At 37.4% G+C, this 24,151-nt stretch overlaps 1 protein-coding gene and 1 long non-coding RNA gene across 3 annotated transcripts in view; both read left to right on the forward strand.

The window, feature by feature from the left end:
- The window catches only part of NALCN (sodium leak channel, non-selective), a 222,673-nt gene that overhangs the window by 166,876 nt on the left and 31,646 nt on the right, over positions 1-24,151 (forward strand). For both annotated transcript variants that reach the window (XM_085056984.1, XM_085056992.1), the window contains exons 17-18: positions 1,810-1,951; positions 14,582-14,655. In XM_085056984.1, the coding sequence (XP_084913110.1) occupies positions 1,810-1,951; positions 14,582-14,655 (216 nt within the window). The remainder of the gene's footprint in view (positions 1-1,809; positions 1,952-14,581; positions 14,656-24,151) is intronic.
- LOC146444553 (uncharacterized) lies at positions 18,703-24,008 on the forward strand. The gene is made up of 4 exons (XR_014851126.1): positions 18,703-20,221; positions 20,316-20,378; positions 20,484-20,567; positions 23,078-24,008. It is a non-coding gene; the product is annotated as an uncharacterized LOC146444553 (long non-coding RNA).

A 24,151-nucleotide genomic window follows, 5' to 3' on the forward strand; every position in this document is an offset into this window, starting at 1 on the left:
AGATAGTTCAGGAAATAAGAAATTATACAGAATTAACACAGTCATCTAAAAGATGCAGCATTTTGGGTTTACCTCATTTCCCTGTTTTGGGGAAAAAAATCCTAGCATTCCTTATCCCTTATTCATGAAAGCTGCTAGATTGACCAGAACTGACACAAGTACAATATAATTGAAAAGTGTGTAGTTTCTCCTCTTGCATTTGGATTTTAGTTTCTTGTCTCATATAGACAGCTAGCAGTCTAATGGATTCTCATGTAGGTTTTTAAAGACAGGGTGAACTGGCAGCAAACCATTAGAGGGAATAAAACAGACCATCCAATACCAGTTAGTATGTGATGACCTTGTCCCTTATTTGTATTTGCATAGTTACCACTTTGCTGTGAAACTCACCTTAACTAAAGAGCAGATGCTCAGTGATCTACTAGATCATTCCTTACTGTGGGGGTGGTGAGCCACGGACAGGTTGCCCAGAGAAGTTGCCACATCCCTGCAAGTGTTCAGGGCCAGGCTGGATGGAGCTCTAACACCATGGTCTAGTGGAAGGTGTCCCTATCCATGGCAGGCAGGGTAGAAGAAGATGATCTCCAAGATCCCTTCCAACCCAAACCATTCTGTGATTCTGTGACCACCAGTTACAGTGCAATTACTTTTGCTTGGTGTCAGGAAAACCTGACAGAAATCCAAGGGCTGGTCTAGCATACACAGGCTGCAAAGTCTGCTGAAACAGCACAAACTGGCTGAACAGGTCCTCTCCATGCCCATTTCAATATCCTCAGCAAGCACACACCAGAAGAGAGGATGAAGTGAAAAATTGCTGCCATTGTTCTGAAGTTCCTGAGGTTACATTTCTTTTGATTAAATTCACAAGGAAGCTAAGGTAACTGGTTTGTTCTGTTTGTAGTACCTTAGCTGAATGAAAGGAATGATGCTGGTCAGCAGGGTAAGGAAAAACAACCTTCTAAACCCAACGAAACCATCATAGATGTTTTACTTTTAGTATCAAAGTCCCATTTAGTTTTATATGGAGGGCATTCTTCTCCTAGTATTAGTCTTCTTTTGGTGTTGCTTTCTAGATGTGTTTTTCCCCAGCATATTGTATACTCATTCGTCATCCCATTAATTACTGAAATAGGCTTCAAACTATTGCTAGCAAATCATATCTTTAAATCTGGAGCTATTGTACCATGTAGAAATATCTCTCCAGAGAAAAATTAGTTTTGACATAGTTTACACTGGAAAGAGGCAACTCTACTGAACTTAAAATACAGCAAGATGAATGTATATTTGTTGTAAACAGAAATGCTTCTGCCTTTTAAACATGGCATATGTGAGGCACAGAATTGCTGAAGTGCCTTAATACTGAAATTCAAAGCAGTTATATGAACAGATGTTGTTTGAAATCTTCAAGAACTAATTTCATGCAGAGAGTATGTTTCCTTTAGATTATATCAGCATTTGATTTACATTGAAGTAACAACTTGCTGTTTAATGAGCTCAAAAGAGCTGAAAACTGCAAAAGGCACTTTACTTGGTAAATAAATAAATAATAAAAGCAACAGAATTATTTTCTTTGAATCTACATGCAAGCAACCCAACTCTCAATTCATATATAGATTTCTTTAATAAATGAATTCAAGTATAATCAGTTGTTCTGGCACTCTGTTCATTTATATATGTATAACCCAGTACAACTTTTTCTCGGGAGTTTATCCATCTTAGCACTAACAGATTGTGACATGTCATAAGAAAAACCAAATATTAACTCTCCTTGGGGATTTAATGTGTCAATATCCTCTATTCATTCACAAGGGAAAGTTTTATGAAGCAGTTTATTGATCGCCAGCAACAAGATACCAGCTGTTTGCTGCGAAGACTTCCTTCAGCATCTTCTTCCTCATGTGACCACTCTAAAAGATCAGCAATTGAAGAAAACAAATATATTGATCAAAAGGTAAATCAGGACTATGGAGTAGTATATGTCTTGCCTAGAATACTGTGAGAAAAGGAACCAGGTTATTCAGTTTGTCAAACTACATAAAAAGTGAATGAAAGCTGGGATGATTGAAAATAGGCTAAACCGTTATGTTTAATTTAGCCTAAAACAGACATCACAGCAGATCCTCTTTTGGTTTAATTTTTCCCATCTCCTTTGAATTCCAAATCCAGGATTTGATACATAATTTGTTTAATGCATGCATCATCTGAAGCTATTTTTTTTGAAGTAGTTTTGCATTTAATCACTGAGAAAATAGTGGAAAATTGAAGTTTCTGAATATCACATTGGATTTTTAAGTGCCTTGATACTATTGCAACCTTGAAAACACACTTCACTGAAGGAAGTGTGAAGGAAGTGTGAATGAAGGAATCGAGCCTAAATGGATGTCATTTGCTTTAAGAAGCAGAGCAGAAAAATTGGATTAGTTACTAAGATCTCTGTATAAGCTCTGAAGATGTGTATAAATGTTAAAATCATTCTGATGATTTAGAGGATATTAACTTATCTTTAAGCCTGGGAATCACTAGAAAACAGACCCTGAACAGATCTATTTGATACCCATTATGCTAAATGCTGCTAGTCTCCCATGGATGGTTGGATTTGAAAAGCACCAACACACTTTGGAATGATGACATTGATAATGATGATGCAGCAGTGTAAGTAAATCTATGTGACTTCTGACAACTTACAAAACTTAAAAGGGCAGAAAAAAATGTCCATGTGCATAATGGAAGAAAGTGGTTTCCCAGATTTCTAGTGGCTGATTTCTAGTATCTATCTATTTGATAGATATCAGTCCTTGATCACTTGTAATATTGAGTAATTTAGCAACATTTTTACAGACAAAAGAAAAGTATTTTCAGTATTGTTACTTTTCAGTGTTGTTTCAGTATTGTTCAGTGTTGAATCCTCTTTGAATATTGACATCTATTAATACATTTATTAATTAAATTATATAAATTAATTAAAAAAACATAATAAATCTGTTAATTAAATACATTTTAAGTTACAAAATCACAGACAAGAAAAAAAGTCTATGCATTGCAGTTATATAGTATAACTGGCTTGCCTAGTGTGTGTCTGGAACCATAACCCAGGATGGCATTCATACAGGCAGGAAGCAGAGTTGGGAAAAATATTACTTTTCTGATAATGAATGAAAACAGACCATACCAATTTTTAAACTAGTGTTAATTGCCATCCCTGGTTCTGTGCAAGAACCCATTCTTGTGGCTGATGTGTTCTATGGCATCAGTAAGCCTAAGCTGAGCAGCATAGCCTGAGAGGGAGCTCTGTGGCAAAATATGACATATCAGGCCAAGAAGGCCATAGGAAGGAGTCGAGCCTAAATGGAGATCGTCTGTTTTAATAAGCACAGCAGAAAAACTGGCTAAGTTATTAAATGCCAAGCCTAGGGGCTAGCAGAACTATGTCTATATAGTTCTGCTATAGAGCTAGAGTTCTGCTAGCAGAACTATGCCTATATAGTTCTGATATCACTAATAATGGATCTCAAACACTGTGCCAGGGTAATCAGAGTACATTTCTACCATGTAATGAAGAGATGAACAAAGACCATAAAGTTGTCTCAGCCACACAGGTAAGTCCAGTGTATGCAATGCAGAGCTGTGCAGTGGCTCAGTAGATCTGTTTACATGAATTTAGGTATATTAAATTCCATCTTAATTCCTTTTGCTTGCTGTTTACAAAAGTGAATTGTTACTGTGTTTGAAGACAGATTAATATGTGGCACAGTTTATTCAATGAGATCTTGCAATATGAAAACAGAATGCTGCATTATTTTCAAATTTTTGCTTCCCTTCAAGAGCAAATATGCATGATCTGACTTTAATTTGTGAATTTAAGTAAGCATTTGAAAATTGGTTTTGCACTGTTCAACATGCTTTAAGCACATACTTTAGGATTCCCATGCCTTAAGAGTAGAAACAATGATGAGTAATATTTCTGATAAATGTAGCTTAAGACAAGGTATTTATACATTCCTATTAAGAGGAGAAAGCACTAAGAAGGATTTGTGAAAGTAATTACTTGAGCTTTCTATAGTTACAGTTGCCAAGGCAACCTCACTTTTGTATGAACAAATCTTCTTAAAAATATTCTTAAAACAAGCTTGGAATGTCTGGTTGTGCTTAAGTATAAACCTTACATCCCTACTTTACTTTTCTTTGTGAAAAATGAAACATGAAAAAACATTTTACTGATCTCAGTGCCTAGTAGGATGCCTTCTCACTGATCCTGGTAGCAGTGGGATGGCTTCAGAAACTTTCCACATTTTTGCATTGTAGTTGATGAAAAAAAAGTGGAATTAAAAGGTAGAATCAAAAGGTGAGATCCTGCTGGTAGATATGACTCTGTCCTTCCTTTTTAGTGTCTGAACTGTGGCTAGTTCCTCCAGTTACTCTTGGATTTAAGTCAGTATCTCTGTGTTCCACACCTGCTGTTGTGATAGGAAGCCCTTAATCCTTACATTACCTTATTGTTTTCTTTATTTCCACTTCAGCAACATTCTTTTCTTTCTCTAAAAATCTGCCGCTATGTAGTTTTGTGTTCAAAATCAATCTGCCCCATAATTTGTGATGATCAATGAATCAGATCTTATATATGTTCTCCTATTGAATGGAATTAGTGTTTTCAGTATTATAGTTACCCACTTGCTTTAAAAGTGGTTTTAAGGTGTTCTACCTTCTCAAAAAAATTGAAAAAAATTACTTTTGATGTATATCACTGTAACTATGACTACAATCCATTTGATATCATTTTCATCTCTGCCAAATCAAAAGAGCAGCTTTAGAAGACAGATTTCTCTGCTGTACTCGGTTTTTTCCTTATCAGGAATGTGAGTTCCATCAGTTTTTCTAACTCTTCCAAATTTTTAAACTATTATGAAAGCAATAAACTAACCAAACACTAACCTAAAAAATCGCTTTCAGATACCTAAATGCCCTTTACCTTTTATACATCCCCTAGGAGTTCTCTGTCAGTGTGTGGAGTCTGGGGGTGTGCAGATACAGCTTGTACTATGTTCATTCCTCTGCATCCAATTCCAGCAGCACCTGCGTTCTCCCACATACAGGTGCTTGAAAGGCAGCTTGGCACTACGCTTTGTTTGAGTTGTTTATTATTATCTGTAACATTTTGTGTGTAAAGCTGGGATTCTCTGAGGTTCTCTAAACTTAACATTGCTGGAAATTCAGGATGTTCATTTTTTGCTCTCCACTTGAGGTCCTGCAGAGCAAATTTACTTAAACTCAGGGATCTTTCCCCAGACCTACCCCCCTGCATGCTGATCTAGTCTGTTCTGATGTGGTCTGCAGGCCATGAGTTGAAGAACCCACGGTCAAATTAGAGAAACCAGGACTGTTCAGATTGATGAGCATACCCCTGTTGTAGTAGAAAGCACTGTGAAGGTATTTTCTGGTGAAAGAAGGAAGGATACTTGGAAAAAGTGCAAGATTAAAAGAGGGATTTAGGGTATTAAATGTACATTGTAGATGAGGGAAAAGGAGAGTTTTAGGAACAGAGAGGGAAGTGTTCTCTTATACTTCTACACTTGTATGAAAATTATTCATAGTATGCTGGGAATGTCCTTAGATAACCAATATTTCAGTAAATTCTTGCACAGAAGAACTGGATGAAGTATGGAAACATCATTTTAGTGTGAGTGGGTGGATGAGAAGAAAGGAAGTTGGCAGAAAATAGGGACATCTCAGTGGCTCAGTGGCTCTCACATAGCCTGAGATATAGTTGCAGCAAGTTTTAGGGGGACAAAGAATTATACTAACATGAGATTTACAACAAATCAGGTGTCCAGTGAAATACATCTGAGTTGGCTGTAGAGCATTGGCCTTACTTTCTTAACTTCAAGACTTGAATCAGAAGGGCACAGAAACCCTTCAAAGTGCTTTCCTAAGGGACACACAGCTTTTAGCAAACCTTGCAGAAAATTACTGTGAGATGGACACTTCTGAACTGGTACTTATCCTTGGCCTTACAACACAGCACATGGCTGTTAGATTAAATTTCAAAACTGACAGACTCATGAGCTAAACTTTGAAAATGCCTGTGGCTCAGTATGTACAGATAATGCAGGTAACCCATGTGCATGCTTACAACAGTGGCAGAGCAGGGTGAATCACAAAAGAGAGCACAAGAGCATTTGATATATCCATGTATTTTATAGTTCAGACTTTGAGCATCTCCCATTTAATTGAAGGAATATAAGCAAGCCAGCTCCCTTATTTCTCCATGTGTAAGATTAATTGGATAGTAGCAAACATATCATCCTGTTTCTTTTCTGATTCCTTTCACATGTATGAGTTTTGGTTTTAGTTCTGCAAGCAGTGCAGTTAGTAGCCATTCTTTTTTCCAGAGGGAGCCAGATGCAGCATTAAGGTCTAGCTCCTGGGAAAGCCTGACCTCCCATGCCATATGGCTATTCCAATGATTTCCTGCTTACAGCAGATTGTACCTTTGTGATGGGAGGTTGTGGTCAGGAAGTGAGAGCTGATCTCAGAGGTAGCCAGGGCTGTTACCATGGATGACTATGAATATTAAACAGCAGACCTCGTGCTGGAATGTGTGTTTAATACATTTTGTTAGTATCTTAGATACTGCATTTATGAGCTGCTGAGACATGCCACCTAATCTTGTTAACATGTTATTGTTTAATCGCTGTGTATGTTCTGTCATGTGTTGGCTTTTTCCTGATCCGTGCTCAACTTCTTTAACTATTCTGTTTCCTGAGAAAAAAACACGCAGTCTTCTGAGAGTATTGCAAAAGGACTTTTCCTTGCAAAAAGTATTTGTAATTGTAAAAGCTGAAATAGCCTTTCAGCTTTTCTAAGGCATAGCTTTTAGTATGGAAGACAGGGTGTCCAAAGATACCTTTCAGAAAACCATCAGGCACAAAGACATATTCATATAACTTATTTGAATTTTTTTCCTTAGAACTAAGGGTAGAATATTTATGCATAAATTCCAATTTCCAGAATTTCTGTTTCTTTCTTTAATAACTGCCCCAAGTTAATCACCCTCTTTGTACTTTATTTTGGGCATTCAGTTGTGCAAAGCAGAATTTTGGCAAAAAAGATACAATATAGTTGTGTTCCTGATTATTCTTTACTCTAAGTAATTTGAAAGAATAATTTTTTCCCATTAGGTTTGAATATAACAGAAACTGATAATGTGTAATTGCACATGTATTCCAATTAGAAAAGGTTGTTTATTTTTAAATAGTAATAAATTCTACATTTTTTTCTGAAGTAATTCTTGCAGAAGTTTGTGCATATCAACAAAAATCAATCAAACTTTTTCTTCGATTTCTTAATGTGTCTGAATTGAACTCTGTCCTACCATTTCAGTTTCCATATACCACGTGTTAATTAAACACAGCCAAGTGCTTCAAGTCTTACCTATTCATGTCATTCACAGGATAATGCCAAAATCTATCTTGTTACAACATTCAGAAAAGTCATTAAAACAATGTACCTGCTGGAATGTCCCTGCTGGAATGATAATGGCTTATGGATCCAGCATTTTCTTGCTCATTACAGTCATGACTTTCAGAGAAGATGATTTTTATTCCATGTTCTCCTCAGTTCTTTCTAATGAAGTTAATATATCTAAATACAATTATGTATTTCAGGTTTACTGAAAATCAACTGACCTCTTTGTCTCTTTTGCATTTTAAAGATTTTTCTGTTTTTCATATGTGGATATGTAAAAATATCCCTGTGTCTAAATAACTAATTTATAGATTTCTTTCTCATTAATCATTTTACCAAATACACACTTGAGCTGGTAATGTTTTACTTCTCTGATCATGTTTGCCTTCAGAGTGAAGACACAACTGCAATAGTAGTAAGACTGTTTTTGTTGTGTTCTGTCTCTGACTTTTGATGATTTTAAATTGCTTTGTCACTCTTGCCTCTGCATAGTATATTCAAAAGTCTGCCTGGAAAAATGCCAGTTTTCAATTACATTTTGAGAGAAAGGAGGCTAGGGACTGGATACTTTGCCATTTTCAAAAAGAGCCATAATTTAGTATTTCCTTCTGGCATTTGCTTTCTACTTCATCAGTTTTACACTAAAATATTTCAAGTATTTGATACAATGGCTATGAAGATGCATTAAAATACAAGGGGATGATCATAATTCCCTTGTTTCTTCAATCAAACAAAATACAGACATGGCAAATTTTTTAGTGCAGTTGTATTTTAACAAAGAGCACACATTAGCTTGGAGTGAAGGAAAGAGGCAATGTGGGATTGAGTTACAGGGAGGCCCTTCTGTTTGAGCCTTGTACCTTCCCTTTTCCTGGTTCTACTAAGGAATCCAGATCTCAGTCTCCAGGCCCTTCAGTCTTCTCTACCCACTCACAGGACTCATTCACGAGAGCTGATTAACAATAGTAATGATTGCTTTTTTCTAGTGAAGGCAATTATGTGCATGTGCTTGTACAACCAGAAGTAATACTTTTCCTTACCTCCCACTTGAAACTCCCCATCCATATCTTCCATTCCCAGTCCAGCCCAGTCTGACAGTCCCTTCTTCCCTAAAGCTTCATGATCCCGAGCTCAAAATGTGGAGGGGAGCCTTCTCCTCCAGCACTGTACACCCAGAAGAATGTATAAAAACCCCACATCAGCTTGGCCACGAGTCCTCAGTTCCACCTGCTGTTGGCTGCCAGAACTAATCTACCCTGCCCTTTTTATCAGCTTTTCACAGGGTCTCCCTGGCTCCTGCGCTCAGTAGATAGAAAACAAAAGGAAACAAATCTGTCCAAGGCTGCACTTACCAAAATCATCAAAGGGATGAATTTCCTCTCCTATGAGAACAAGCTGAAAGAGGTCTTTTCAGCCTGGAAAAAGAAGTCTGGGGAAACCTTATAGAAGTCTTTCAGTAGTTAAAGGGGGCTTATGGGATGGGGACAGACTTTTTTAAAGGGCCTGTAGTGATAGGACGAGGGATAATGGTTTTAAACTAAATGAGGGTAGAGTCAAACTAGCTATAAGGAAGAAATGTGTTATGATGGCAGTGGTAAAACTCTGAAACAGGTTACCTAGAGAGATGGTCCTGAAAATACTTGCTGTCAGGTTGGACAGGGCTCTGAGCAACCTGATCTAATTGAAGATGTCCTTGCACATTGCAGGGGGGTTGGACTAGATGGTCTTTCAAGGTCCCTTCCAACCCAAACCATTCTGTATTTTTATGGAAAATCTATCTGTTAAACCGATGAAAGTTTAAACCTCAAGTATGCCAAAGGGGGAAAAAACACCAACCATGTTATTACAAGGCATAAAAGACAGGGATTCTTCTCCTTCCCCAGAGCTGCTCCCCCATGTGTACTGAGATGGACTATCCCCTCCCCCCCACACCCCCTCCTTTAGGTCTTTGGAGATTTTATGAGTGCTAATATTAGCCTTGTCGACATTCTCAGACTTAATTGAAAAAGGTTCTTGGTTATGAAAAGACATGTATATTTTCCAGACCAGTAGTCAGCTAATTAGAAGAACTTTACCTTCCTTAAGAGAGAGGCTGCAATCAAGGGCTGAAAAATTAATTAAGGCTATTTCAGGTCAACGAGTCCCAAGAGTTAAGGAGATTATGCCGTCTTCTCATTCTAGACATCTGATCCAAAGGAATGGCCTTTGAGTCCTTGTGGGAATTATCTAATACTAGACCACTTTCCTGACTGTTCAGTGAGCCTGTTTCTTACATAAGACAACCTCACAATGGGCCAGATTTTCAAGGTCCAAATGAAAATACTTAAGTTCTTCTTTAAGAGAGGGAAATGGATTAGTGATCTCTAGAGCTCCCTTGTAATTGCAGCCTTTATGCAAAGTTTTCAAAAGAGTTTAAGAAATTCTCCACTATAAGACTTGGTCACTTAACCTGCTTAAATTTTTGTAAACATTTTGTTAGGTATCTTCCAAAAACTTGCAGTCTGACCTTCCATCACTCTTCATGTGAATTTTGTCACATTCATTTTGAAAGAGTCCAGTCTCTTCAAACCAAAGATGCATAGGCAGAATGGTTAAATAAATATTTGCATTTGAGAGAATACACAGCAAGCTCCTGTGGGCCATGAATATCCTGTTTTATGGAATGCTCAAGCTTTGAACAGATTCTTCCCAAATATTTCCTCACTCTTTCATAAAAATTATACTGATTTATTGCTTATTGTACTGACTCTTCGTATTTTCCCTAGAAGACATACATGTTTAAATAACAATATAATGCCTAACAATCTGTTCATTCTGCAAGTCTACATTAATCATCCATAGGCATACAACAAATTCCAAACTGCAACAGAAGCTTTGGATGATTTTTTTTTTCCCTTGGAATTTCTGACATGGCACAACAGACTATTCCCATATGGTCCTGCATTTGCCTATAAGAGATTAGTATTAACAGCACTAATCTAAAATTCGTACTCTTCATATAACACTTAAGAAATTGCCTTAGAAAAATGTATTACATGCACTTCTTTTTTTTTTTCCACTGTCAAGTAAACATTTCAGATATACATGTTTCATTATTTATTTATGGCCTTGTTTCACCTTGTGTTGCATAACACCCACCAGCACTTGTCTCTTCTGCCAACTCTGAAGTAGTCGATACAAAAATAATACACTACATCACCATAGATATTACCTGTTGATAGTGTAAAATTCTTTATCAAATTCAAGTTAAAAATAATTGCTTTATGTAGCATTTGCTGGGATCTGGGCACTGCAAACATGTTGCTAAAAAAATACATGAAACCTTAGTAAACCAAAATATACAGCATTTTTCAAAACTTAAAACCACTGAGCCATACCTTAGCTGGTATGAACTGGCATAGATCCCCCTGCAGTCAGCAGTGCTGTGCCAGTATACCTAGTCTGTAGGACTGGTCCACAGTCATTTCCTGACACTTCGCAAAGGTATTGTCTTGTGTTGCTTTGCTTTTAAATCTTATGCCAAGGTTTTCTTTTCTCCAGGATAGAAAGCCTGGATTCTTTAAATACAGTACTAAATAAACATTGTTATTGAGAATGTCTGCAGTACCTTTTGAAAGCAGCGGGTGGCACTTGCAGAGCAACAATGTTCTGTGATTTAGCTTATTTTACAGCAGTGCTTTGTCCCTGTCAACAAATGGGATTTCATGGGATGTAGCATTTAGACCAAGGTCAGTCTGACTGAACTGAATTATTCTGTCTGCCTCAAGACTGTCTTGCCAACAGCAGCAAAGAAGGGTGTCAACACTTGTAGAATTGAAGCACTACCTGCGCATTTCCTAATTCTATGGGCATATCTGTGTAAATAAACTCAAAGACATTTGGGAGCCAAGATACAAGCTTTATTCATGGTTTAGTAGCAGCATGTACTTCCCATCCAAAACCTTTTCATCCAGGAAATACTGTTGGGAATTTGCTGAGCAGCCACAGCAGGTCTTTGCAGTTTAAGTAACCTGCAAGAGTTCTTTAAAGTGTGTTGCTGAAAACATTGTAGAGTTATCAGATGCTGTTAGGTGATTTCAGGACAGTGTCATATGCTAAAAAATAATGTTCTGTAGTAGAAAGCTGTATGACACTGTGATTTCTGCATTGAGTGTACTTACAGGTGGCATAGAAAAGTAAATAAGTAAATAAATAAATAAATAAAGGCTAATAAAGATACACTGAGGGTGTCCTCACAGTACAGCGCAATTTGTAATAAAAAAACCCAGCAGGATAAACAGATATACCCTAAAATAACCTCAGTAGAGTGTACTGTACTTATTTAATTTCACGTTGTCTGATTGAGTAATGTCTTTTGTATGTTAACACTGCTTATAATTTCCTCTGCAACATTCAGGAACTCGGCAGGTATCACAAGTTTTAATTGCCAGCATCATTCTATACCAGCATGAAGCATCTAGACAGTATTAAACAAAATACTGATCATCACCCCCATTTTCTGTTTGTACAGTCCCATTGCATTTCCTGGTGTGCAATGCAAATTTGGAAAATTAAATGGGAAGTAGTTTAGTTCATTTATCTAATACAGAAATAAGAGTCCATATTTTAAAATTCCATACTAATGTTTGATTTTCTTCAACATGCATATTGACCTATGTGTGTTGCTATTTTACTGACTACTGACTCCTTTAAGTATGAGAAATGGATCAATTGTGCTTATCTAAAAATATTTTCTTGTATTGCTTCTTCTGGATATTTTTAATTCAAGATAAATTCACCGGTGTTTGGCTGAAGGAAGGGCTCCTGATTCCTAAAGAGAAAGGAGGACCATTATCTCAAAAAGTCATAATCCTTGGAAGTGCCTACGTTGTTTTGTAAATTCCATTTTGAACCACTGAGATTTATTTATAGCAGGAAAAAAGAACTGAAGCAAAACATCTGGTTTCCCACCCTCATTACTCCCATAAGTTTGAGCCCTAAAAAATTATTTATTCACATCTTGTAAAATAGGTGCTCCTGTGGTTTAGAGGCCTCTTTCTGCAATTCTTCTAAGGGGGAAAAGGTTACACAGGATTCCACTGACATTGATTTCACTGATGCTAGAAAAAGAAAATTAGTGAAAGAGTTGCCATTGCTTTCAGCATTGTCAGTTATATCTAAATCCATATTAAATCCATTAAAATAACATTGTCAGTTATATCTAAATCCGTATTAAAGTACAGTACTGATAAATTCACTAAACCCATGTCAAGATACTGCAAATGAGTTAATAACTACGCAAATATGTTTAAATATATTACATATTTATACCTACACAATATTGATTATAATGGTATGTTACTTCCCTGTGTGACCATCCAGGAGCCCCTCTGTCAGTCACTCTTGCATCACCTGAACTGACACCAACACTCCTTCCCAGCCACACACCCCAGACTCACACAGTCACACCAGGTTTCCTCACCACCTCAATCCCAGTTTTCCAATAGCAGAGTCTCAGCCATCCAGATCATTAAAATAATTTGTTCTTGCTGCAATAACTGAATAACAAAATAGCAGCTCAAGCTGGGTGCTCCAAGGAAGGACCCTGAGCAAAGGCACTCAGGGCATTTATACCCTCACAGTCTAGACAAGCAAAAGTCTGGGGTCATCAGCTCCTGCCATGTCTTTGAGTGCCACAGGCCCCTGGGTCCTTTGTTTGGCAAAGGGTCCCATGGCCTGTTGCCTTGGGCTCAGGTCCTGCACCCCCAGAGCTCAACCTGCAGCTTGCACTCCAGCTGTGCACCCAGCTACCTGCACTGGATGTATTCCTCAATGGGTATATCTCATACTATGATTTTCAATTTGTTTTTAATGTTCCAGGCAATGGATTTTTTCTTTTTTTAATATTCAAATGTTCAACAAGTTTATTACTCTTTCTGTAATCTTTACTGAAATTCCAATACCTTATTTTCTAAACTACATTCTGAAGTGTTGCATATTTCATTTCCGTTTTCATGTTGCAGGTTGTTTAAGGAACCCACAGATTGTGAAAATAGGGGTGTTTCGAAATAATCTGTGTTACTACTTCTGCAGGCTATACAGAGATGGGGTAGGACATGAGAAAAGTTAAAGGGGCCACACTTGAAAAGGCAGGGGCTAGGAAAAAGATTGTAGCTTGCTGTTACAGTTGTGGTTTAAAAAGCCAAATCTATTTTATTAAGGACATCCAGTATAATTAACAAGTTTTTAAGGTATTTTCTAGGCTTCCATTTCTCTACAAAGATACCTCACTGTGACTCAGAGTCAGTATGAGTCTTGAGAGAAGTACTAGAAAAATTGTCAAATGACTGGATTTGAGCTAGTGTTTCAGAAAATTTAAAGAACATTTACAGAAATGTGCTTAAAGATTCCATTTCCGACTGATCAAAACCAGGACACGCATTCCTAACAGTTTCCAAATCTCTCTCAACCATTTTCTTCAAGATAATGATCTCCAAATAGTTGGCAGACTTAAGTCTTACAATGTGCCAGAGGCTTTCTGTTCATCACAGGTGCAATTCCTGAGCTAAATTCTTCAGCTGTGGTTTGCTCCTTGATTTGCCATGTTTGTTAATCACTTGCTTGTTTTTTCATGTATCTCAGTCCATTCATTTCACATTCAGGAAGTCCTGTTCACAAGAAGATTCCTGAAACGCTGTTCATGACCAGAGGCAAGCATAAGCACATTTTGCTCAACACATTTTTTTCTCTGCATCTGTGAGAAAAAAAAAAGGCATTGAAGTGATACATCTAAGCTTTGTTAGCTGGCTCTTTTCAGTCAAGGCATCTCCAGAGTATGATCCAGCCTAGTCAAAATCCAAAGTGGAGAAGGAGTAGCAAATTGGTGAGATTTGGCCAATTGGAGAAGAAAAGAAATGTGTAATAAAGGAAATCTGTGCTAGCCAACAAAACTATCTGCATCTTTCTACAGAACTACCTAAGGATTGGGATAGGAAGGCCAAAAGCTGCCCATAACCATTTTGGGTTTTTTCCACCATCCTTTTCATGCCCTCAGTATCATAGCATTTAATCAGTCTGTCACATACACATGCTGTATTTTAAGACAATTAAAAATTATGTTGTCTTTTTCTTAATTTTATAGCTCCGTAAATCTGTTTTCAGCATCAGAGCAAGAAACCTTCTGGAAAAAGAGACGGCAATCAATAAAATTCTAAGGTAAGAGTCAGATGTGATTTGATATTGTTCTGACTGTCATCTGATTTCTCACAATCTTGTTTGTTACTGGATGTATAATATTCATAATAGTGTATCCATTTGTAGTACATCTGTTGCTTTCATTATCAAAGATAAATTGCTCTTTTCTCTGGCTGTTTTATATGCTTGAACAGCAAAAAGAGAGGGATTGTACTACTTCGGTATGTATTTGAATTGTGTTATCCAGATAGATCATGTTTCAGCTCTTTTGACTTCTTCCTTCTAAATTAACCAAAACATGTCTCTTCATAAGCGGTGTTATTTTGCCTAAAGAATTTCTGGTTCTTGCAAATATCTGCACATACACATTTGCAGGGATTGTGCACTAGAAAGCACAGACTACAGCTAATCATATTCCAAGTACCAGATAGACAGGGAAGAAGATGTCAGAACTATGACTTCTGTAGAATGGTTTCCTGAATGTTTTAATAATGATCACTCCTTTTGATATTCCGTATCAAGTAAGTACTCAGCACTGTGACTAATTCACATCTAAGTCTCCAAGACCCGTGTCTGAAGTTACCATGTAGGCAGCACTGTGCAACAGTTTTTCATGCCATCATTGGTTCTATGCTATGACTGTTCTTGATATAAGGTGCACTAATAATGCAAAGAATTTATAGGACACTGTTTATGTATTTATATTTGCATTTTTTCAATGAGAGGGCCCAGGCAAATACATAGTATAAACAGGAATAACTGATCTGAAAAGTACAGATTAAGTAAGGCAGTGTTTTATGAGGAGCAGTGAACTCACGAGGGGTTCAATGTGATTTCTGAATTAAGAAGTTTCTTGAATGCCATTTGAGAAGTTTTATAGCACTGGTTCTTTTTAATGCTCTATAAGAATACAGCACAGGGAGAACTGTAGAAATTTGAATGATTTTTTTTTCTGTCTTTAAATCCATGTAATGAAAATATAAACAATTACTAATACAAATGAATAATCATTGTAAAAATATTATTGATAAATGTAGATGCAATACCATAAGTATTCAATCCTAACAAAATTTAGTGCACTATTTTTAAGTCTTTCTTTCAGTTGTGTGTCTTGGTTTTACTGACATTAGTGTTACAGATAGATTGACCAAAATACTTCTAAAAATATGGGTTTAGATATGGGTATCCTGGCAGCATTTTGGTAAAACATTTGTAATGAAATTCTGTGTTATATGAGAACTGTGAAGTGCTACTGACACCTCCAGGGTTACACAAACATCAGTTTGTTTGGTGTGTTTCATATACTATACTGCAGAGAAAAAATGTAGACAAGAGAAAATACCCTACTTTTATATATTGAGATACTAAAAAAAAACCAGCCTGACATTATAAGAGCTCTATTCTTTCATAGATGGAAGAAAAAAAATTCAATCCTGGAAATTGAAATTCAGAATTCTCCCATCAGCACAGAACTTTCTCCTTTTCAGAAGTCTGAAGCAGTGGGAGAAGAATCCAAGCAAACCATTGCTTGGGCTTCACTAAGTACTCAGAAATACAAGGACAGAACCAGAAATCAGTCCTGCCATTTCAATCCTGATGCATTCCACTTAGTCCTTCAGATCATGGCTTCTACCAAAGTCTTGTATCTAAAAGGACTTCTCGTCAATTCACCTGAATTCCTCTGAAGAAACGTTTCAGAGGCAGAAGAATAAAGTTTTCATTTACAAATCTACTATTTTATTTTAATTAATGTATTTACTCTGTTAATTTCTTCTACATTTACTGAATTTTCCATTTTCCTGGATCATCAGCAATGAACTTTGAGAAACACAGAGAAAAGGAGGGAACTTCTGTCAAGTAAGAAAAACAGGGATCATGATTCCTTTAATGGTTTCTTGGGCTGCTTTCAAGGAATTTGCAAAGAGTCTTAGTCTCCTCCTGAGGAAGAGAACAAGTACTGTTTATTTTTCCTTATTATTGCCTCAAAATTGTTAAATAAACTCTGATCTATGACACTTGCAATGCATTCATTCCAGCATAAGAAAATTGTGTTCATGGCATATCTCGTGGGCAAACTCACAGAGAGCATTGCAACTGATGGGCTGACTGGTCCTGAGCACTGCCAGTGTTTCCATGTTGATGACTGTGTTCCCACTGTTGATGCAGGGCAGTTTTACAGACAGGAAAAATCAAATCTCAACATGAGAGATTCTTGTTCTAATTTTTGCTTTAGTTGTAAATGCTGTAAACTCCTTTATAAAATTAGGTGACTCTCAGCTATTCAGAGTGTCTGACAAAAGAAGAAATGGCATTTATGCCAAGAACAATTAGAGGTAACTCAGGATGTCCCTTCTGATAAGTTTGCTTCTAGCATCTTTTTAATTTTTGTCTACCTGAATTAAGAAGCATTTGTCTAAAGCAATACCTCTATATAGCAAAGCTGCCCATGGGCGACTTCAACTTGATAAAATTGCTGTGGTGAAAGGGAATTTTAGGTCAGTTCTAGCCTAAGTCCACCTCTGACCTTTTCCCCCTACTTCTTAAACCTTGTCAAATTATTTTTTAGTCAAATTGTGAATGTTTTAATATAACCAGCTGTATGGAAGGACTGCATTACACATAGGTACCTTCATGTCTCTCTTGTGCATCCTTCTCTATCCAAACCCCATTTTTTCCTTTTATATGCTGAACTGCAGCTTGACATCTTCCCCAAGAGGAGGAAGGAGGACATTAATAGCCCTTGACCACCAAGAGACACAGTTCATACACTCAGTTCTAGGTGTCTCCCCTGCTCACCTGGTGTTACATGATGCAGCAAAACTGGTGTCTGGGTCTCTTTGTTCTCCTTTGGCTTTCTTGCTGCACCCCCGGGGATGTATCTCATTTCCAAGCATCCTTGTTTAGAAGCCAACTACCTCCCTGCCTCCTTGAGGTCTTCGTGCAATTAGGCATGGGAACCAAGTCAAGGAGGTAGCAGCTACTGTCCTGGTACTGTGATCAGTGCTTTGCATCACCAGTGTCAGAGCATGGAGGCTTTAAATCTTCACAAAAATCCATTCTTCAACCTTGAAAAATGAAGTAAAGTAAAAATGAGTTAGAGACAGAACAACTCTTATCAGTACAAGATCCCATTTAATAGTACCTCTGAATTGCTAACAGCTCCATTCCTTTCTGAAAATTACGATGCATTTCCCTCAGCAGCAATAACCACTTGTAGCAAATTTGCTTTCTCCTGCATGTCTTCAGTGCTTCACACTTTTCTCTCACTCTGTGTTGCTGTGAGCACGGCTTTTCCTCTTAAAAGCAAGTTTTGTGCCTGTGGTTCTTCTGACCCTCATTCCTTGCTTGGTAGTTATCTAGAATGGGGTCTAGTCCTTTATTAGTCCCTCTGGCTATCTGAAGTAGAGAGAGCAGTGCAGGTCCAGTCAAAATGTTGTGTATTAATCAGCTCGTTCTCTCCTGTGCTGAGGATAAGTTGTAAACAGCACAGAATGGTAGGGAAAATTAGCAAATTAAAAGTAGTCTTACGTAGTCCAAAATACAACCGAAGTGTCAATAGTGCAAAACCTAATTCTGGTGTCCATTAAACTCTCCTTCACAGAATCAGAGAATGGTTGAGACTGGAAGGGACCTCTGAAGGTCCTCTGGTCCAACCTTCCTGCTCAAGCAGGACTACCCATAACAAACTGCCCAGCACCACATCCAGACACCTTTTGAGTATGTCCAGGGAAGGAGACTCTACAACACACATAAATAAAATATATATTGTGACAGTTTGGGAAACACACTTTTTCTTTTAAATGGGTGGCTTTTTATTTGTTTTTCATTACACCTGATGCTATAGTCAGACTGTAAACTGATGCTAGGGGTGCGCAGCAGGATTTTCACTGTTCTAGACAAGATTTGTCTGGTGTGTTTCCTGGGCCTGAGGGAATAACATAACTCGTGCTTAAGTGTAACATTCAGTTTCATAAACAACTAATTGCATGCAGTGTATTTATCTTTTGTTTGAAACTGAGATTGCCTTGAGGGGTGGCAGAGCTGGAGGGGAGGGGGGAAAGGCAAGAGTGAAGGATGAATTTCTTGAATTAAGTATCCTATTCTAGTTTGTTAATATGCTAGAATATAATTCAGACTTTGTTCATACTAGTATTTTGGAAAAATACAGTGATTTCTAGGAAAGCTATAAAATTTATCTCTGAATAAAATCTCTCTGAACACTAATACAGAGAATGAGCAAAGATCTTTTCCAGCCTAAATGATTCTATGATCCTAGAAGATACACCTTTGGTATGCTTTATTACAAATTGGCCTGTGTTAAACAACTGACTTACATTAGTCAGTTCTGAATCACTTGTAACAAATTTCTTGGCATATTTTTTATGTTTTCTCTTTTAAGAGTATGATTTCTTTCTTGATAACTTTGAGGGTTTGACCCCCTGCCTTTCTCAGAACAAATGTTCCAGGTAAGTTCCTTTGATGATTGTTGTCATCAGGTGCAAAATCCAGACTTAGTCATGCAAAGACAAACAAAAGGAAATACTGTAATGCACATATCCATTGGTAAGAAGTTTTGTGGATTTTGTGCCAAATGAACACCGCGTTATGGATCACTGCAAAGCACAGTTGTGAAGTAGTTACTGGGCTATGGAGTCTCCAACACTGCAGGTATGTAATAGTGTATCTGTCACTGATCCCATTGTGCGACAGGTGGTAGACTGGATGGCCACTTGAGGTTTCTCCTTCTACCTTGCTTTTATGGATCTTCTACAATCCGATAAAAATTGTTATTATGCAAATACCTGTGAGAGGAGAAGCTGAAACAGCAAGGCAGGGGTGATAATCACAATAAAAATTGCTAAAGGAAAGGAAGTCTCCTACCATAGCTCAACTGCCTGAGCAATCACTAAAGAAAGTAAGTAACTCTTTGGTTTTGTGCTTTAGAGACCTATGGAAGGAAACAAGAAAAAACATGGAGAAGAAAAAACTTGACTTATCCAAGTTGCATTAAGAATCCATTTTATTTCATCAGCCAGATTCAGATTTCATTTAAAAACAGTATATTTTTCCCCCAAAGAACAACAGTGTAGCTGTGGTGAAAATATGCATTGTGCTTCCTATTTAAAAAGTGCCTCATTGAATTAAATTTATAAAGGAAAGAATGAAACACTGTGACACCTCTCAGGTGGATTCCCTGTGAATCTTAGGCTGTCACATTTAACCATATATTCCAAGTTAGGTGGAATTGTAGTGAGAGCATAAAAAGATTTAATAAGGATAGAAAGTCACAGAGATTGAAAACAGTGCTGAATGAGACTGATGACTGTACTGAAGAGCACCACACTTCTAAGGCTTCAGTGTGAGCATGTTTCAGGGAGAACAAAAGTACATAGTAATATATGCAGCTGCTACAGTTATTACATAAGTACTCACTCATTAAAATAATACAGAAACCACCCCCCAAGTCAGTGTTACACTGGAATGCAAGATGAGTAAATACTTACTGTGGAAAGGATGCCTGACCAGAAGATCCAAGTGTGAGCCATGTGCTTACCCTATGCAAGAGACCTCAGAATATTCATTCAAGGTATAGTATCTTGAAGTATCGATCAAAGCCTTTAACATTCTACATTTGGTCAAAGAATGTTACTTGAACACTCTGTTCATTACTTATTTTTCAGGAATTCCAAAGCATGAAATCGTTTGAAGGACTTCAAAAATGTGGCCCTCCTAATTGCTTGGAGGTAATATATGTGGTACAAACTATGTGTTATCCCAGTATTGCCTTGTTCTGTGTGATCTTCACCTGGCTTTCTGGTAACCTAGCAAGTTGTGTTTTCTCTTTCAAGATATTTTAATTACATTTGCACTTTTCAAGGCAAATTTGGAGCATGTGGTTTGGAGCTGCTGAACTGTGTTCAGAGTTCTGCAAGGTGAGTACAAACTCTGGAAGCTTGACATATTTCTTGTCTCTTCTTTGTTTCATAACTTCTTTATTCCTCCACAAGTGAAAGTGAACCTATCTAATATTTCAGAATGGTGGTATAGGAAGATGAAAAGGGCAATTTTAGCTAAAAAGGGTAATTCTGCGTCTGTCATTCGAAAAAGGTCAAAAGATTCTGACCATCTACAGTTACATAAAGGTGTATCAAGGGAAGAAAAGCATTTTGTTAAAACTCCAATTTTCAAGCCACATAGGACTGAACGTTTAACACTATGGCACGTTGATTGTGCCTGGTGTGGGATTGAGCTCCAGGCAGCTAAATCTGCCTGTGAGGTAAGGGATGAACTCTACCATCTAATTCACAGAGGTCTAGTAAAGGCAATGGAGCCCAGTGAGATCTTTAGTTGACTGCTTTGTCTTTAGATTCCCACTTTATGGTTATTTAATACCTTCCAAACATCATTAATTAAATTAATTGACCAATCATTCAATGACGTTTTTCACATATCAACATATAGTAATGTTTGAGATGCCAGAGGATGTCCCAAAGATCTTCTGGAAAATGACAGGTAATTTAGAAGTTTGTAGGGGTATTGTACCCTGCTGTAGCAGCAGTTGGAAGCAAAACAAAGTACTCCAAGGCATTGCAGGTGATGCTGGCCTCCTCTGTACAACCAACTGAATTTAGTCTTCCATCTGCACTGGCTGTGAGTGAAGCCTGGACAAGTGGCTCACAGGCAGGCACTGAGAGCAAGCACAGAGGTGAACATGTCTACAGTGAGAACACAAACTCTGTTGCAGGCTTGAAAACTGGCAACTCCGCAATTCTGAAAACTTCATGGTACCTACCATCTTTTTCAAAAGTCCCCAAAGATCTGCTATTCTAGGTGTCTAAGCACCTGAAAAATACCCAGATTCTGAGTCAAAAGGATAACAAAACACAGTTTCTAGTAAGAGTTCATATCATACAAGTGTATTAGTTTGGGAGTGGGAGATCACAAGTCAGGATTAAAACTTAATAGGAAAATTAAATAAAATATGTGCAATAATAGAAGGAAAAGCACTGACAAAGTCAGATACAACCTGACATCCTGTTAGGGTGGTGGTAGTAGTTCAAGTGAAGCACTTAGGTTGAAGCAGTGAGCCTGTGGAAGGTTTGGTCTCCACCTGAAGATCCAGTGGTAGCTTTTGTCCTCTGGGAGCCCAGTAGACAGGGCTAGCTCAGGCAGTTCCAAAGCCAGGTTATATCCAGGTGGCAATGCTTGGCTCCTCCCTCCTGGGCAGAGCATCTCACAATAGGATAAGTCCATGAGTCATGCAGTGGTTTCTTGATGGCCCATTGACTGTTATCAGGGCTGAGTCATAGCAGAAAGTAACAGCTAATGGCCTACAGCTTGTGGTAATAGAATACTGAATACATCTATATTGTAGCCTAGGACAACAAGGAAGATTAAGGCACTAATTCCCGTGGAGAATGCTAAGGGAGAGGCTGTCAAAAGTAGACAAGGCCTTTTCAGCACAACATCTTTTTCTCTGGAAATACAAAAAAGTTTCTTTGCAATTACTTGATAAAAATTTCTGATCTCTGTGCTAAACAACTGGTATTTCATTATTTCTCTGTTGAGTTCAGGAGGGTTGCAGAGCTTCCAGAGGCATTGAAAATGAGGTAATGGATGTAAATGCTAAATACAGATTTAGGAATCTGACTTAGAAATTATAAACCATACTAAGTCCTTCTAGCGGTGGTACTTTTTATGCATGCCCATTCAGCCATGGTACGACCATAGTATATGGCTATGTCTATTTTATAATACTATTAATAATCAAATAAACCATCTTGTTCATAATTCAGGTAAAGATTTATTACTTGAGCATTGAAAGTTCTCTTATTGTGAACACTAAGTTTTTATCTAACTTGGTATTCAAGTTGCTGCATACAAAAACATGAAAAGTTTATGTACAAGTCACTTTTTGATGTCAAGAAAATAATTTGTAACTGTTGAAAGCAGAGCATAATAATCTATATCTACAGGGGAAAAAATAGATAAGTTACCCTCTTTGTCACACCAAGAAGCCTCTATACAGAAGTCAGACCCCAGAACTTTCCATTGTCTGTGCCAGAAAAACTAGATTGTCATTTTAATGGCGTTAGATAGGAACTATTTTAAGGAAGTAATTTTTTCTTTTTTTTTCCCTTTTTTTTAAATCAAGAAATGCAAAGGTGTTAAAATATCTCAGTTGTTTTCTGACAGCATTATGTGGTATCATAATAATAATATAATGCTTAAAATCCTTTGGTATTAAAATGTTCATGATTTATCTAAGATGAGCTGTGTTTTATAAGACATGGAGTAATTTTCCTGTATGTCACGATGCTTCAGTGTAGTGTAACCTAATGCTTTTTGTAACAAGTGTAGCACAATGTAGTTTTCTAGCATGCTAATCTGATTGGCAGTGGTGACATTGACAAGCATTCTAAGCTTCTCATTTTTGTTCCAGATATCACTTTGGATTCCTACTTGTATCATTTACATGTTTAAATCCCAAAGAAGAAGAAAAGTGGAGAAGAGTGAAAAAAAAAGCCACAGTGGGGAAAGAACATGCAGTAGACACCTTTTGCCATCAAGCATGATCATCCCATGCTGTCAAGGCATTAAGCCTTACAGCAGACTGGCAGATGGTGTGGTTATACAAATAGTGTATAGGTTTTTTTCATCTTTTCAAAAAAAGTGAAGATTCAATTCAATAAAAAGTATGGCATGTTACCAGCTGGGTCTTGTGTTTCTCTAAATGGTCTCATAACACAAAATGAGCAATGAGGAGTGCACAGTGTAAACTTTAAATTGAACCATTCTAGAAAGTTAAAATATGTTTCTAATGTTGAAAATCCATTTCTCAGCCATCAGAGGGATCTGTGTGAAGTCTTTTGGTGGAAACCTCTCTTTTTCTTAAGCAAATCAATTTCATCGTAGCCATCAAGATAAAGATACACATGCTCTGTTTATCTGTGGCACACTTACTGGCCAACAAATACTCATTTCTAACAAAATGTGTAAAATGTGTTCACCAAAATTATGCAAAAATCAAAATGAACCGTGAAAAAACAAGTGAGAAAACCCACAAAGCAAAGTGCTGCAAGTTGAATGCATTCCCAGACAGCAGACATTTCATGTTACAGAATATCAGCAATGTGCAGCTTTTCATTTCATACTGTATATAATTCCCGTTATTTTGAGCACTCCAAGTTATGTTGTATGTCTTAAGTGTGTATGTACAGCCCTGAAAGGGACTAAAATTACAGTTGTACTTGTTCTATTCCCTTCTTTATCACTGAGAAACTGGTTTTACTGATGGTTAGTGCATTTCTTGACCCCTTTCACACTTAGTGAAGTCTTGAGGGACCATAAATTCTACAGCAAACTGAAAAAAAGTCATAGATGGCCCTTGCTAAGGCATGGAGAAGGTTCTTCAGATGACCAGTTGTGTTGCAGAATGGGGAACATTGCTTTGGAAATATTTTCATGGAAAGTCCATTGCTCTTTTATTGTTACTGTCTATTGTTCTTGAAGTACT

This window comes from Lichenostomus cassidix, chromosome 1 (genome assembly GCF_008360975.1).
Source record: "Lichenostomus cassidix isolate B80296 chromosome 1, HeHo_3.0, whole genome shotgun sequence".
Taxonomy (NCBI): Eukaryota; Metazoa; Chordata; class Aves; order Passeriformes; family Meliphagidae; genus Lichenostomus; species Lichenostomus cassidix.